At 42.8% G+C, this 17038-nt stretch overlaps 1 protein-coding gene across 1 annotated transcript in view; it reads right to left on the bottom strand.

Moving 5' to 3' along the window:
- Positions 1 to 17038, bottom strand: part of LOC119975033 (receptor-type tyrosine-protein phosphatase U-like) — a 1028343-nt gene that overhangs the window by 235656 nt on the left and 775649 nt on the right. Inside the window, exon 24 of the mRNA XM_038814894.1 lies at positions 9368 to 9465. Within this exon, the coding sequence (XP_038670822.1) occupies positions 9368 to 9465 (98 nt within the window). The remainder of the gene's footprint in view (positions 1 to 9367; positions 9466 to 17038) is intronic.

Raw genomic sequence — 17038 nt, 5'->3', positions numbered from 1 at the left:
CATGCTGCTTGCCTTCAAGTGACATGTCCATTAACCATCCATGGATCAAAATAACATCAGCAAAAATCAGTAAAAGAAAGGGGAAATAGGAAAATAAACAGCGAGTAAACAGGAATGACCCTTACATACTACCCCCCCCCCCCAACTAAAGGAATAAAACTTTAAGGCACGGATGTTTTGTTATGGGGCATGGAAGATATAAATCCCAAACACATATCCATCCAAACCATGCCCATTATACATGTTCCCTTCCCAGTCTCGACATTGGAAACTAATCAGCCTTTAAATGAGTGCCAAAACACCCTCAATCACATTGTCCTTTCCAGGAATGTAATAATAAACTCCAGCAGAATAATCGGAGTTCCAGGTTTGAACCATCTCTATAAGTGTAACTGGATTATGATCTCTATAAACTAAGGTCTGTTTATCGTCATGTTGGACATATACTTCTAAGAGCTGAAGGGCTAGGAGCAAGGCTAAGGTTTCCTTTTCAATGTTGGAATACTTTCCCTGGCACAGACTTAGTTTTTTTGAATTATTATCCACTGACCTCTCTATTCCTGCATCATCGTCTTGTAAGTAGTACTGCACTTATTCCCCAGGTCACTGAAACCTGTGGCCATTTTAAATGGTCTGGAGAAGTCCAGGGCAGTCAGCAATGGTTTGTCCACTAACTAGGCCTTCAATCTCCCAAACTCTACTTGGCATTCTGTGGGACTGCAGTGTATTTATTTGTTTCCGCAGCATATCCAATATGCACTGTATTTCAGTCTCCAGCTGAGCTAGTCTCCATGGTTTTAGTTGAAACAGATGTGGCTTTATTTGTTCAGATATTCTTATGTCTACATCATGATTAGTTAACAAAGTGCCTCCTGGTGTTTACCTACAACCCTGTCTATATTCTTTGTATCTTTACTATATCTTTCTCCTCTGTCTCTCATGTAATGCAGTCAGTCCTTTCTGATTGTCCAATGAATGTTTAAACTAATTTCGAGGATCTCCTGCAACCAAACTAGAAGTAATATTGTCAATGCTGAGGGAAATATTTGGTAAATTTTTAATCAAGAAACACTCTTCAACCCCTCCAGCTTTACATTCTCTCTTTTCTTGGTTACTTTTAGTGACAAGTACACCTAAGGCTTCAATCTCTTCAGAGCTGTTTGACTTTTTATACAGCTTTTATCTCCTCAATGAAGTTTTTGTAATCGTAGACCTTGGGCGGGATTCTCCGCCGGCGGGATTCTCTGTTTTGTCGGCCCCCGGGGGTTTCCCGACGACATGGAGCTGCCCCACAATGGGAAACCCCATTGACCGGCTGGCATAATGGAGAATCCCGCCGATGGGTCAGGCATAATGGAGAATCCCGCCGATGGGTCAGGCATAATGGAGAATCCCGCCGATGGGTCAGGCATAATGGAGAATCCCGCCGATGGGTCAGGCAGAAACGTGGCACGGCGGGACGGAGAATCCAGCCCATAATCTCCATTTAGTGACACAGACTGAAATAATTTGTGCTTCCCAGATTTCAACTGTTCCTCTTTACTTTAAGAATCAGAGGATGGCATGTTATTCCCCATGAACTTTCTATTTTTTGTTAACAGGTGCAGTTGTAGAACCATTACATGGTTCTCCACCCATCTTCGCCATAATGTTTCAAAGGAATTTATTACTGATTACTTCATCTCCTTTGCTATTTGCTTCTCCTACCTTGAAGAGGCACTGTGGATTTTTACAAGGAAGTGGGTTAACCAGCTGTTTGCTTGAGATCAAGTCACAATTTTATTGTCGTCGTCCTGAATAACTGATGCCATGCTATCATGTATATTTTCCTTCAAAGCAGGCATTCTCTCGGAAATATTTGCACCTGAAGGGAATGGCAATGGGTTTACTGCAACAGGCTGTAACAAATTAATTTTAGAAAAGTCTAAGTCACTTTCTTCTTCTGATTTGCTGTCTTCTTTACTGGCTTTGGAAGAATTACTTGCTATTTTCTCAAGATCAGATAGTGACAGGTCTATTCAATAACAGCTGTTTACCATTACTTCGTAATCAAAACCCAAATCAAATTCAGAACTCCCGCCACTCTTAAATTTGGACTCCTCTTTACTCAGATCACCTTTAGTCTTAGAATTTTCAGAATCTGCTTCACTGCCACTGTCATTTAATATGACATAAACATCTTTCAACATTTCTTTCATTGAGTCATTTAATGCCCATAGGTTTTCCTAACTCCTACATGCCTGAACTTTGGCATCTCGTGTGCTAACTGCAGTGCCTCCCTCAGACTCTCTGCAATCATGGGTGAAGCTACCACCTTCAATCCTGCCAAATCATTCCCTACAAGTAAGTCTACTCCTTCCATTGGGAGTTTCTTAACCACTCCAACAACTACTGAACATGACACTAAATCACACTCCAATTGTACGTTATACAATGGAACTGGGATATAATCTCCATATATCCCATTCACTAATACCTCAGTTTTATTGAGTTATCTGGAGGGAAAACCAAATTCTTCTCCAGTAAAAGAGTTTGAGTAGCACCTGTGTTCCGTAAGATAGTTACATCAGTTGAACAGGGTGGGGTGACCAATCACCACCTGTCACCTGGAACATTACACAGATTTTTGGCCAATCCGTTGGCCACCAGCCAGTCAATCAAACCAAATCCCAACCCATCTTTCTGTCACTGATGCCGGCCAGTCTGCAGCTTCTGTTTAAACCAGCACAGCCTTCTGGGTTCTTCCTGCTTGAATTTAGGATACAGACTGCTTGCCTTAAAATGACATGTCCATTAATAATCCATGGATCAAAATAACATCAGCAAAAATAAAACAAAGGGGAAATAAGGAAATAAACAGGGAGTAAATAGGGAGGACCCTGACAACAGATTCTTTGGCCACAGTAGGAATAACAGATCTGTCTGATCCTGATCTGGCCCAACATTCACTGTGCAGATTTCGAGTAAGTGCTGCCGAGTCGAATTCAGAAGAGGAGCCCTGGCTGATTTTCCACATTTTAACCCAGGAGCAGCACCTCCATGGCCACCTGGGCTATTGTGATGAGTGTAGAAATTGATTTATATATTATTTCATATTTGTGCCAATAATGTTATTAAAAACCCTGTTTTTTAAATACATATAGGCAGTGTGTCTTCTAAAGCTGTAATTAAGGTGGCATAAAAGGTGAGGTATTGATTGCTTTTAACCATTTACTTGCTTACAGAGAGATGGTGAATGGAACATTGTTTTGATTGCAGGAGATCCCGAGGGTATAGATAATTTGAGGTATTGTGCTTAATCCTAGCTAAGCAGGCCAATTTAGCATGGCCAATCCACCTAACCCGCACATCTTTGGACTGTGGGAGGAAACCGGAGCACCCGGAGGAAACCCACGCACACACGGGGAGGACGTGCAGACTCTGCACAGACAGTGACCCAGCCGGGAATCGAACCTGGGACCCTGGAGCTATGAAGCATTTATGCTAACCACCATGCTACCGTGCTGCCTGTTTAACTGTTAATTGTAATGGTATTTCTTTGATGGTAATGTGGTTCAATCTGTGCTTAAATTAAATTTGTTTTCATTTAAAAGATACTTATTGGTCAAAATTATCACTCCTGGGATGAAGTATCGTTTCCTCATAGTTTTATAAATTGAAAAATTGTTTGGGGTTTCTCATCCAGTATCCAACCAAAAGTTGGAGTCTGGCCAGGTGGGTGATCGAGGTCAAATGAAAACCCTCCTGATTTGAGTGGCTCAGCTATGCACTGAATAATCACACAGGAGCTACAATGACTGTTGATTCCTTTTAAATGTTAAAATAAATTGTTTGCTACCTACCAAAGAGATGAACATACTGCAAGGCTAGTTTTAAGAAATCATGCTTTCGGCAGGCAGCTTAACCCACAAGGAACATTTAGCAAGAATTCACTTCCACGGCCTCCTATCTGGGAAATCATGGTTTCCGCATGTATGATTTCCTGATCTGTGCTCTGGACTATAATGTTCCCTAATGTCTGAGATCATGCATCAAACTGTTTGATCATTTGAGACTGCAGCACATTGAGATTAATTGTGAAGTTGCTTGTTGTGCCATATGTCTGCGCTCTGACAGAATCATGATATTGATTAGAGGCAGGGACCTTGCCATTGAGTGAGCTGGTCTGTTCTCACAGTGAGGACTACCTAAATCTGAACTCCACCTGCCCTCTTCATGGGGTCTGAATCTTGTCAACAATTTAGGAGTACACATGCACAAACACACACACATGCATCTTCATGAAGCTATTGGACCGGCTCCATAGTTTTGTTCAAAATACGCCACATTCTCAACAGGCTTAGTAAACGTCCTCCACACACAACATTGGTTTAGGTTTTCTTTTTCCTCTACCTGGGGTCAGGAAATATACATTTAGTGGGGAGTAGAGATGAATAGGCATCAAAAGGGTCAAACTACTTTACCTTCAGCTGGAAGCATTGCCTCCTTTGATGAATTGTTTTTGATCAAAAGCTGCAGGCACAAGATAGCAAATGGCTGGATTGACAGAAAAGTTATACAACTCTGCATATGAATTTCAAAAGGACGGTTAGTGATTTATGGAAATTTGCTCCATGAAGTGGCTGAGAGAGGGGAAAAGGAAGAGTAGATGCGGAGGTGAATCAGCAGTGAATCTTGCATGAAACTAATAAAACTGCCTCATGAAGAAGATGTATAAGGTATTACAAGGTAGGAAGTGTCAGGTGTTGTGGAAGGTAAATTAATGAGTTGCCAACTTAGAAGCATGCTGGGAAATGTTTTACTACAGTTCAACACTGCTTTTGAATGAAAATAAGTAGGTCAGGTAACATAAATTAAATACTGCTTAATATTCTGGTCTCGGCCTTATTATGAAAACACACTGCCCTCAGAAAGATAACAAAATGTGTACTCGAGTTGTTTTTAGCCAAGGGCAAGAACATAAATACTACTTATTTCATCGTACGTACTTTCCAAGGTCTATTTAATATAAACATGCCTGTTTACTTCAAGCTGTTATTTCAGACTGTAAAGATATGCTTCCTTCAATCGAATCTCAGAGCGCAGTGCACTGGCTTTGCAGCTGGAACACTCTCTCTCTGCAAATATATTTGTGTAAATAAATTTCCTTAAATTGAACCTCGAAGAATTTGTCTTTATTATAATTTCCACGACAAAATTGGCACAGTCGTTGCAGTTTCCCTAATTTAACGGGACATGAATCCTGAAACGATTCTCTAAACAGGACTCTCTCAGCTGAAAGGGAAAAAGCCATAGCGCAACCCCAGCTGAAAGGGGAGTCTGCTGCTCGGCCGCCTTAATTACAGTCCAGTGACTCATGCTAGGATGAGTTATCTTAATTAATAAATTAACGATAGCTGCATGGGAAGAAAACAGGTGCCTTAGAGACTAAAATTTAAAAGAAAAAAGACTTTGAGGTTCGTGAAAGGATAAACACCAGTGTGTGCTCCCTGTAGTATTTGTAAATGATTTCTGAGGTCATTGTTATTGTTATATATATATGTTCTAAAGAATTTTGCAGAAGGAGTGATGAGCAATAAACTCGACGCCCCCTCACAGATCGTCCCGAAGCCTCGGTAAAGACATCCGGAGCAAGAAAGAAGGTGAATTCCTTAAAGAAGACAGATAAGGGAGTCAAAATGAGTAAGAAAATGAAAAGAAACATTGTAAAGCAACGGAATGAAAGTAGGAAAACCTATATGTCCCGCATAGGAATCTAATGAAGTTGACCCCCTCTCGAAACAAAAAACAGGGGAGTAAAAGTAAATAGAAGATTAAGTTAAAGCATAACAAATAGGTTCCTGTAGAAAAAGGGAATTCAGATTTGTCTGTAACCGTGAGATAAGGCCGCCGGTTAACTGTGATATTTGTGAGTTGTGAGAATCTGTGTGTTTTGTTAAACCAATTAATTTTAGTCAAAGCATGAAGTGCTAAGTGGGTTGTATTTTTTTATCGTCTGTCATTGTGAGTCAGAGATTATAACTTAAGTGATTTTTGTTGAGATTTGAGATGATGAACTGAAACATTTAGAAATTAATATCAGTTTAAAAGAAAGAAAGTGACTTTCTGAATAAAAGTAATTGAATATGAACAAGTTTTTAGATTACGTGAAAAGACATAAATGGAATCATTCCAAGTTCTCCGCTCCTTCGGCTCTGTAGGAAACATTAACCATTTCAGCAGACAGTTGACCTTTTCTGAATTGACAAAGAAAAACATACGTCTCTAAGAATAACTAATGCCGATAAAATCAATCATTGGAAATTGACCTAAATGTGTGCTATTTATAGCCCTCTCCCAGGGGATGTTTTGCTGCTTCTAAAATACTTTTATGGTGCATCTTGGCCAGCTTTGAAGGATGGTATTGCAGTCCCACCCGGCATAAATGGGGGCTGGGCTCCCAATAATGATAAATGAGTCCCTCGAACACTGGTTAGCAAATAGAGAGAGAGGCAATCATGCAAGAGGCCAGGAAGCATTTAACCCCCAGGAAGGATGAACTGCTACTAACGACACCTGACCCTATTAGGCAGACAGACACTCTGCAAATTAGGAGCGGCAATACATTGCATTGATAATGGAATGTTTATAGAACTGTCTCAAATACAAGCTCATCAGCTGCAAAATGTAATAACTTCTGAGCCTGCGCCCGATTGCTTTGTGTCTGTGTTGTATGCTGGCAGCTGAAAGTTACCACATACAGTACCATTGTTTAAAAAAAAACTGCCGGAAGTCTTACAAAAGATTAATAACCCTTGGACACAGCTATTAAAACACCTGATAGAGTCCAGCCGAGAGAATATAGTGACCTATTGCACGGCTTGGTATGCTCGTGAGGATGAGCACACATACAATTTACAATTTACAAGCACAAAGTCACTTAGTAAAGCAGACCTCATTACATATCACTCCTTTTTAGTTTTCAGTGTTGTGGGATTCGGAATGTTAGTACAGTTGACCCATTGTCAGAGGGACCTTTTTAGGATGGGTTAAACTTCAGACCCCATTTAACATTGGCTGTAAGACATCCCGCTTGGGAAAGCAAATAGGAGAAGGAGAACAGGTTCAAGGTGAGGGGGGAAAGGTTCAGTGGAGATGTGCAAGGCATTTTTTTTTTTAAAACAGAGGGTGGTGGTGGCCTGGAATGCACTGCCAAGTGAGGTGGCTGAGGCAAATACATTAGCGGCCTTTTAGACTTATCTGGATAGGCACATGAACAAATGGGGTATAGAAGGCTACAGGTGATTGGTCTAGATAGGACATGTGATTGTCACAGGCCTGGAGGACCGAAGGTCCTGTTCCTGTGCTGTATTATTCTTTGTTCTATCTCATATCTACTCTGTCTCTACTTCTCTTGCTCTCATCTACTCTCTCCTACTCTCTCCCAGAAGTCAAGGAGGCATGTGATATTTATATGTTTGCTCTATAGCACCATCTAGTGACTAGAGTAGCAACATTACATTAGCTCTTTATGTACTCTGGAAGGTCAATATTTCTTGCTTTGCCTAATTGCTCAATGAGAAGGTTGTGGTGAGCTGTTGTCTTGAACCGCTTGTTCGACCATTTAAAAGGGCAATTAAGAGTCAACCATAATCCTGTAGGTCTGAGGTCACATTTGGACCAGACAGATAAGATGACAAATCTCCTTCCCTAAAGGGTACCAGTGAATCAGGTGGGGTTTTAATGACACTCTAGTAGATCCTTTACTGATTTAAGCTGATTATTCCTAATGTATTTAGTTAACTACATTTAAATTCCATGGTGGGATTTGAACTCATATCAATGAATAATTCATCCACGAGTCTGGAGTAACTAATTACTATGCTACCATAACAGAGAGTCAAAATGAATTATACCAGATGCCTTAGGAACAAGAGTATTGAATCCCTCAGACTTGGTCTGTAATTCAATTGAATTCATTGAATGATTAATCTGCATCTCAACTCCACTTTCCCACCATTGTTCCTCACCCATAACTTTAACTGACAGAAATCTTGAAAAGTCTTAGATTGCTTGACCACAGCAATATTGTGCCTGTTTTCCTGTCCATGAATAAAGCAGCACTGCCTGGACTCCATCTGCTTCTACCACTTGATTATTCTGCATATGTTGTGCCACATGATCCAGACACACAGTTGCAGCATCAGGAAAACCCACCCTGGAAAACTCTTTCCACGCTTTTGTTACCTTTAGGCTTGATTTTCTACTTCCCTCCTGGCTGGCGTCCCATCTTCCTCCCTTCATAAAGCTGAGCTAATCAAAAATCTGTCGCCCATATTCTAACTTTCACCGAGTCTTGTTCTCTCATTTCACCTGTCCTTGTTGACCTACACTGCCTCCTGGATCATTGTCTCCATTTTAAAATTCATTTACTTGTTTTCAAATGTCTCCATGTCTCAAACCTCCTTGTAACCTTCCAAAATCTCAGTTCTGGTCCAATATTGGCCACTTGGGCAGTCCTGATTATAATTTGTCCAATGAGCTGTGCCTTCAGATGTCAATGCCCCATGCTCTGAAATTCTCTCCCAAAATCTCTCCATTTCAGCACTTATCTTTCCTCCTTTAAGATCTTTTTGACCAGCAGTGACGAGGGAAGGCAGTGGCAATGAGGAGAATGTAATTGCACAGTATTTCCAAGGCACAATTTAATGACGAGAGCAATCGCAGATTTACAAAACGTTGGGCAGCAACAAAAGCCCTAATGTATTGGGAATATTTTTGTGTTGAAATCAGACATCATTAAATTGCAATTGACAGGGAGACCGCAATATGGGGAAAGGAGATAAAAAATCATGAGATTTTACTCATGGGTCTCCCCTCCCACAATACAATTATAGAATACTCCCAAATTCCACAAGGCCCCTGTTCTTGGTAGCTCTGGATTGACCTTAGGGGAAACCTCTGCAGATCTAGTTTATTTAGAAACTACACTGAACATGACAGCATCAGAGAATAAAATATGCTTTGAGAATCAGATTCTTGTCCGGGCTTCCCAGTCACAGAAACAATGGGAAATCAATCTTTGTCATGACTTTCATCCAGTGAAAAAAAAATATTCTTGTTAATCGACTACTTCTCATGTCGCTTGACGCCTTCAGAGATACACTGATAGACAGGCAGACAGCTAGGCTAAGTGCACCGATGAGTCCTATCAGATCATTCTCAAGGTAACTGCATTACTGATAAGGAAGGGAGTCTGATGTTATTCAAAATCTTCATGTGTTGAGCCTTAATGGAAATGGACGATATTTTTTGTAAGAGAACAAATCAATATGAGACTCCAACAGTCTTTTGTTCTCTGTGAAGAATTGTGCTGTGCTACACCTACCCGCTTAGCCTCCATCAGCTTGGTCAACATCACAATACTCGAGCAGTTCGTCTCCCACACCATCCTCCAGAATTCATGCACCTTTTCTTGTTTAGGTCCTAAGGAAGGAAAATAATAAGTTTGAATCACATTTTCGGTTGATAAGCACTGAAACAGGATGTCATAATATACACCAGTATATCACGGTGCAGACACACACACACTGATGGACACACAGTAGGACCAATCAACACGCACAACACCGCAGCCAATCACCAGTTAGAGCACACTCACTATAAAGACAGAGGGCATCAGTTTTCCCGCTCATTCGGGATGCAGCCTCTCAGAAGGACAGAGCTTACAGCTTACACCACAGATCTTCACTATGTGCTGAGTGCATAGACTGGTTAGGATAGGCTTAGGTCTTTAGTTTAATCTAACATAGTGTTCACCCACAGTGAAAGTATGTTCAACAGTTTCTAGCTTAACAAAATAGTGTTGTACTATTTTAAGTGTTGGTAGCCTGTATGTGTTCCACGGATCCAGAGCACCCAACACATCACAGGAGGAGGCCAGTTAGTCCCTCAAACCTGACCCACCGTTAGACATTGGTTGGCTATAACCTAACTCCACACACCTGCCTTTGCCATCTATCCCTTAATACCCGCGGTTAACAAAAATCGATCAATGTCAGATTTCAAAATTAACAATTCATTAGCATCAATTAATATTTGAATAAAGATGTTCTAAAACCTATCATCCTTTGTGTTTGAAATGTTTCACTCCTAAAAAATCTGGATCTAATTTTTAGGCTCTGCTCCTTAGTCTTAGACCACTCCACAATCAGAAATAGTTTCTCTCTATCTACCCTATCTGTTCCTCTTATCCTAAAAACTTCAGTCAAACTATCCCTCGTGTTTAAATTGAGGGAATACAACCCTAGTTTCTGTAATTTCACCTTGTAATTTAAACCTTAGAGTCCAGTTATAATTTTGAGACATTCTGCACTCCTTCCAAGGCCATGCTATCCTTCCTATGGGACCAAAGAGAAAATGCTGGAAAATCTCAGCAGGTCTGGCACCATCTATAGGGAAAGAAAAAACCTAGGGCGCGATTCTCCCAAAACGGGAGAAATCGTAAAGCTGGCGTAAAACCCGGGCGGGTTTTACGGCAGCGCGCCCCTTCCCGACCGGGGACCGATTCTGGTCCCCGGTCGGGGCTAGCAGCCCGACGCCGTAGGCTCCGGCAAGACGGGCTTAACGAAAATCGTTAAGCCCGCTTGCCGGAGTTAGCGCCGGCTGACGCGTCATATGACGTCAGCCGCGCATGCGCAGTTTGGAAGACTCCAACCCGCGCATGCGCGGGCCGGGTTGCCCCTCAGCCGCCCCGCGAATGGATACTGCGGGGCGGCGGAAGGACAAGTAGTGCGCGGGCATCGGGCCCGCTGCCCGCGATCGGTGCCCACCGATCGCGGGCCCATGGCACCCTTGGCACGGCCGTGCCAATCGGTGCCATGGTTATTAATAGCGAGTTTGTGACGCCGTTTTTACGAACGGCAAGACCAGGTGTGTTTGCCGTTCGTAAAAACGGTGGAAAGGGCTGGGACTTCGGCCCATCTAACAGCTGAGAATCGCTGCCGGCCGTAAAAAAACGGCGGCAGCGATTCGGGTCGGGACTTCGGCGGGGGGGGGGGGGAGAATAGCGGAAGGGCGGCAAAAATGTCGGGAAGGCCCTCCCGCTATTCTCCCACCCGTCGTGGGGGGCGGAGAATTTCGCCCCTAATGTTTCGAGTTCAGATGACCTTTTGTCAAAGCCCTTTAATTTTTTTTTCATGAAAGGATCAGTGGAACGGGGGACGACTTTTGCCCAAAGAACTGGGCACGGAGACAAAGGCGACAAAAGAGGAGTTCAACATCATGTTGAGCCCAGAATTCATTGAGGTGGGGACATAAGGGTACAAAGCTGAGTCCTTTGCTGAGAACAGCACGCTCATCCTCAGAGAGGGGAAGGTCGGAAGGTATGATGAACACGCGGCAAGGGCTGGGGCGTGTTCCGTTACGACTGCCCACCAGAAAGATTAAAATATTGGATTTAATGAAGTGGAACTGGGGGCCGGGATTCTCCGAGCCCGTGCCGGGTAGGATGAATCGCGGGGGGGGGGGGGGGGAATCCCGCCATGCTGCTCCAACGCCGGACCGCTGATTCTCCAGTTGTCGGAGAATCGGCGGCAATCATGCTGGAGTGGTCGCCATGGTGCCGGTCATGGGAGAAATGGGGTACGAGGGATTGAGGGATTGGGACTGGTGGAGGGCCTAACATGGGCAGTGGTGTTGATAAGTTGTTGAAGCTTGCATTCCTTAACATCCGCAAGAAACAGGAAAAGATACTTTTTAAGGTGTCAAATGATGCGAAGAATGAAATGAAACTGGGGACAGGGACGACTTTGAGAGAGACGTTGAGTGTTTTCATGTGGCGCCGCATGGCACGGAGTGTAGCTTTCAGGATGCGGCGAGAGCAGCAGTTGGAAGAATGTTGTATATACTGGAGATACCTGTAATCCTAGAGGTTACATGTAGGGTGGAATTTAAATTGAAATCCCTGTGGAGTAAGTTGGAGACGAAGGCAGTCACTGAGGAAGGAAATATGGTTGTGAAAGCGTCTTGGTAAATACCTTGTCCAACACTAAGAGAAAAATGGAAAGCAGTGAAGGTGGATAGTGGGGGAGGGACATACGGAAATCCTGAGAGAAGAGTACTACTTCTTCAGGGTAGGCATTCCTGGAGGTGAAGTGGCCCCGAAGATGTGGGGCTGGATTTCACTGAGGGGGGGTGCAAGAGGGCTATTTCTAACTCCCCCTATTTCAATAGCTGGCCAGCAGTCGATGCCTGAAAATAGCCTGCCTCACTTGACTTAACATGCTACCAGTGGGCTAAATGAGCATAGAGTAAAAGAAAGCCTTACCCTCAAGAGCAGCCGCCAATCTGATTGCCCAATAGCTCTAGCAGTTCCAGCAGTATCAGAGCTCAGTAGTGGATACTGCAGGAAGTGCAAGGAGGCCGATGATGTGAACATGGTTCCCAGAGTCAGGTAAGTCGAGAGTCAGAAAGCGATCAGGTTACCCATGGGATGGGAGGGAGACATGATAAGAGTTGAGGAGGGGAGAGGGCTTGAAGGTCTGGCAGGGAGGAACAAAGGAGGGTGAATTATCCTGGTGGGGAGAGAGTTGGCTCCCTTGATATGCGCAGAGCACCACCTACAGGTTCCTTAAGAACATAAACAGTTTCCTTAAGAAAATGCAGCCTGCCCACTCCCACCCATCTGGGCAGTGTATTATTGCAGCTAGTTGGCTTAGTAACAAACGTAGAATACTTAAAAAAAAAATTAGTGTACCCAATTAATTTTTTCCCATTAACAGGCAATTTAGCGTGTTCAATCCACCTACTTTGCACATCTTTGGGTTGTGGGGGCGAAACCCACGCAAACACGGGGAGATTGTGCAGAATGGACAGTGACCCAGAGCCGGGATTGAACCTGGGACCTCGCGCCGTGAGACTGCAGTGTTACCACTGTGCCACCGTGATGCCGCAACGTAATATACTATTAATTACTTATTTTAAAATGTTGGCTGGGCTGCCGATTTTGGCACCTGCCCAGCTCCCGTGTTAGGGGGGACAGCCTGATACAGTACTCCAGGTGTGGTCTACTTAGGGTTTTGTATAGTTCGCATGACTATATCCTTTATGCATTCTATTTTTCTAGATATAAAGAACTGCATTACATTAGCCTTATTGATATTTTAGTACCTTTCTCTGACATTTTAATCATCTATATTCATGGACTCTTAAGTCACGTTGGACCTCCATGTTTCTAGCCTTTCACAATTTGTAAAGTGATCCATTCTAATCTTTTTACATCCAAAGTGGATGACTTCACAGCAGTGAAACTGAAATCTATTTGCTTCAATTTTGCCTATTCATTTAATCCATTAATCTTGCTCTGTAATTTAGTCCTTCCACCTGCATTGTTTACAATAGCATCTATCTTTTTGCCATCCACAAATTTGGAGATGTGGTCATATAAGTCAGTGTTACAACCCACATGAGATTTATGGGAGAGTAGCAATTAGCTTCCCCGTGAACCTCAATCGATTTTCCGGTTGCGTCGCAGAGTCGGGGAATCCCACCCCTTATCTAGGCCCACAGCCCACTCTATCCCCGTAACCCAATGACCCCACCTAACCGTTGAACACTAAGGGGTAATTTATCATGGCCACTCTACCTAACCTGCACATCTTTGGGCTGTGGGAGGCACTCAGAGCATCTGAAGATAACCCATGCAGACACAGGGAGAATGTATAAACTCCACAGAGACAGTGACCCAAGGTGGAAACTGAATCCGGATCAATGGCTTTGCAAAGCAGCAGTGCTAACCACTGTGCCCCGTGGGTGGCAGATGTTCAATAGCATAAAATCTGGGATTCAAGACATGGAGGTGAGGTGGGCAACTTATACCGGTGAGACACTCACCAGGGACTCAACAATTAAATTTGCAATGTTAGATATTTAGCTGCTGTTGTCTAAAGAGTCAAAAGTTCTGCTCTTTTTCACCAACACCTTTATTTCACTTCAACAGACTCTGTTGACACAAAGGCCATTTGAATCCCATTTACATATCAGTGTCAATTACTGGATACTTAACATAAATGAGACAATGAATTGGAATAGACATAGACATAGAACAGTACAGCACAGAACAGGCCCTTCGGCCCTCGATGTTGTGCCGAGCCATGATCACCCTACTCAAACCCATGTATCCACCCTATACCCGTAACCCAACAACCCCCCACCCCACCCCCTAACCTTACTTTTTTTTAGGACACTACGGGCAATTTAGCATGGCCAATCCACCTAACCCGCACATCTTTGGACTGTGGGAGGAAACCGGAGCACCCGGAAGAAACCCACGCACACACGGGGAGGACGTGCAGACTCCGCACAGACAGTGACCCAGCCGGGAATCAAACCTGGGACCCTGGAGCTGTGAAGCATTTATGCTAACCATTATGCTACCGTGCTTGCCCCTCTGAATGTCTCTGAACAGTCTCCCCTTCCTTGGAGAAAAAAAGAATTAGGTGAAAACAAAATTTCAAGAAACTCAAAAACACACACATAATTTCCCCTCATTTGTCATTTTGTTTTTGTTTGGAAGGAACAAAAACAGTCACATAAATAGGTGCCCTTCATTAACAATATCCAAAAGTTTCTGTGAACTAGCCCTTCTTTTTGTAAAACAGTCTGACAATTGATAGCTACTGTCGACAGAGAAAAATGTATTCTGGAGCTGATGGCCTGCAAGAAGGCAGCCTTTAAATGTATAGATTTGCATTCCCATGCCTTTGCGGCTAATAGAGCCACAAAGAAGATCTTTAAAATAACCTTTCCTGCCGTAGGTGAATCTACCCTTACATTCTGATCTTCTAAGTTTTCTTCAAGTCACCTTGCCAACGGCCTGGCCTTTGCCTTACAAGTTCCATCCAGAAGAACCTTTTCCGTGCAAATCCATCTATGGGATAGAGATCATTGTCCCCTATCCGGTACTTCCGTGTATACCCTAAATTCATTCCAACTATGCAGTTCTTGCTATTTGGCGTCTTTCATAACTTTTTCATCGAATTATTGGAAGCCACCAAATCTCACGTGCATGTGGGCTTTCACTCCTATTAGTATTTTTAGTCTTACTCATGTTCCGAGACCTTGATAAACTACGTCCCCTCTCCCGCCTGGCTTCTCGTTCTGTACTGCTACTGCTTGATCTTTCCACACTGCTGTAGGATGTCCTTTCAATAGTTTTTGACCTTTTCTTGTGGGCCTGTTCACTATCCAATGTACCATCTTACTGGCACTGCGTTTCTGTGCCCTCTTTTTTGAACTTTGTGTTCCCAATCCATTGTCTTGACTCCCTCACCTGAAATGCTGTACATTTAACCAGTGTTTAGACTTTCCAGTGGCCTTCCCTGCTCTACTAAAAGCAGTTGTATCCTTCCATTGACTAGACCCTTGAGGCAAGTACGTCATCTTTGTACCAACGTTTGGCAGTTGTCCTTTTGGAAAAATGGCCTGTTCTAATTCATCAGAAGTGTTGTGTTCCTCGACGGAAACTCTGTCTATATCAGTTAACTGGTACTCATAGTTCTGCAACACGTGTGTACCAGGTGACCCTAGTTCCTCGTCATGTCCGTCTGCTCTGTCTAAATTTGAAAATTTGTAATCTGTTGCCATTATCCTTGATGAATGTACCCTAACAGTTTGTTTGCCATGTTGCAAAATAATTGTTTTGCCATCTATGCCTATGATGTTCCCTGGGCCTTTCCATTCATTAAAATAGTTTCTCTTTTCGTATACTATGTCTCCTTGCTGAAAAATGGTATTTGATTGCCGTACATTATGCCTTAAAGCTCGGTGAATTCTTTCAGAGACCTCTGCTTCCAAAAAGGCTTTTATACTGCTATGTAATGCATTTGAATCCTTAGCAAAGGCAGAGCTAATTATGGTCCCTTCCTAAGCTGGAGGCTGGTCATTCAAAATGGACGGAATTTTAGGATTTCTACCAAACACCAATTGATAGGGACTATAGCCCCCAAGAATCTGCAATGAACTATTTGCATGTACCGCCCATGCTAAAGCTGAATTTAGCCTGCAATTCAGTCTATCTGCCAAAATTTCATCAATTACAGCATAGTTTCTTTCACAGACACCATTACTAAATGGGTTTCCTGCAGCCGTATTCATAACTGTGATATTCACGTTTTCACACATATCCCTAAACTCATCATTACCAAATTCTCCCGCATTGTCAGTAAGGAATTTTGCCGGTGGGCCCGTTCCTGTCCCTATCCATTTTACCACGATTTGATCCACAATTACTCTCTTTTCTTTACTTCGTACTATCGTTGATTGACTAAATCTGGTTGCGAAATCTACAAAATTCTAAATAAATATATTATTGGCTTCATCCCAGATCTTAAGGTCCATGGCCACAATGTCATTAAAATCCCTGGCCAAAGGTAGGGTTACTATCAGTCGTGCTGGTGTCTTTCTGTACTTCCTACAAACTTCACAGCGATCACTAACCTGTTCTATCAGTTTAGTATAGTCGTCATCCCTTACCCCTGCATCCTTTAATAAAATTTTCAGCCTCCGAGGAGACAGATGAGCAAATTGCCTATGCAGTTTTAATACAACAAGATTTTTATCAGCTAAAGTCCCATTTTCAACTGCCATTAACACATCCTTAACATCTCTACTTGAAATATTATTTGTCAGTAATGAAATACAATAGTGTCCCGACTGTGTAAATTGTAAGTCCACCGCCTTTCCAAAAACTGTTGCCTTATCCTGTTTCATATCCAGCTTCATGTGTGCTTTATTCATCGACGGTCTGCTCAGAAGCAAAGGTATCTCACTTGATACAACATCCATGCTAATGAAATGATTCACTCCGGCAATATTGCAAGGGATCACCACTCTTTTCAGCGACTTCAGAGTATTATCATCCCCAAACCTGAAACTTGTGGAACTTTCAAATTCTTTAACCTTGTTGCGATTTTCAGCATTCAAGGAGTCCAAGTAACATTTTAACCAGTCAATTCCACACACAGTAGATGGACAGCACTGTCCAATACAGCACAATTGA

This window comes from Scyliorhinus canicula, chromosome 1, assembly GCF_902713615.1.
Source record: "Scyliorhinus canicula chromosome 1, sScyCan1.1, whole genome shotgun sequence".
In the NCBI taxonomy this organism is placed as follows: Eukaryota; Metazoa; Chordata; class Chondrichthyes; order Carcharhiniformes; family Scyliorhinidae; genus Scyliorhinus; species Scyliorhinus canicula.
This window is presented reverse-complemented; position numbering and strand designations above follow the sequence as displayed.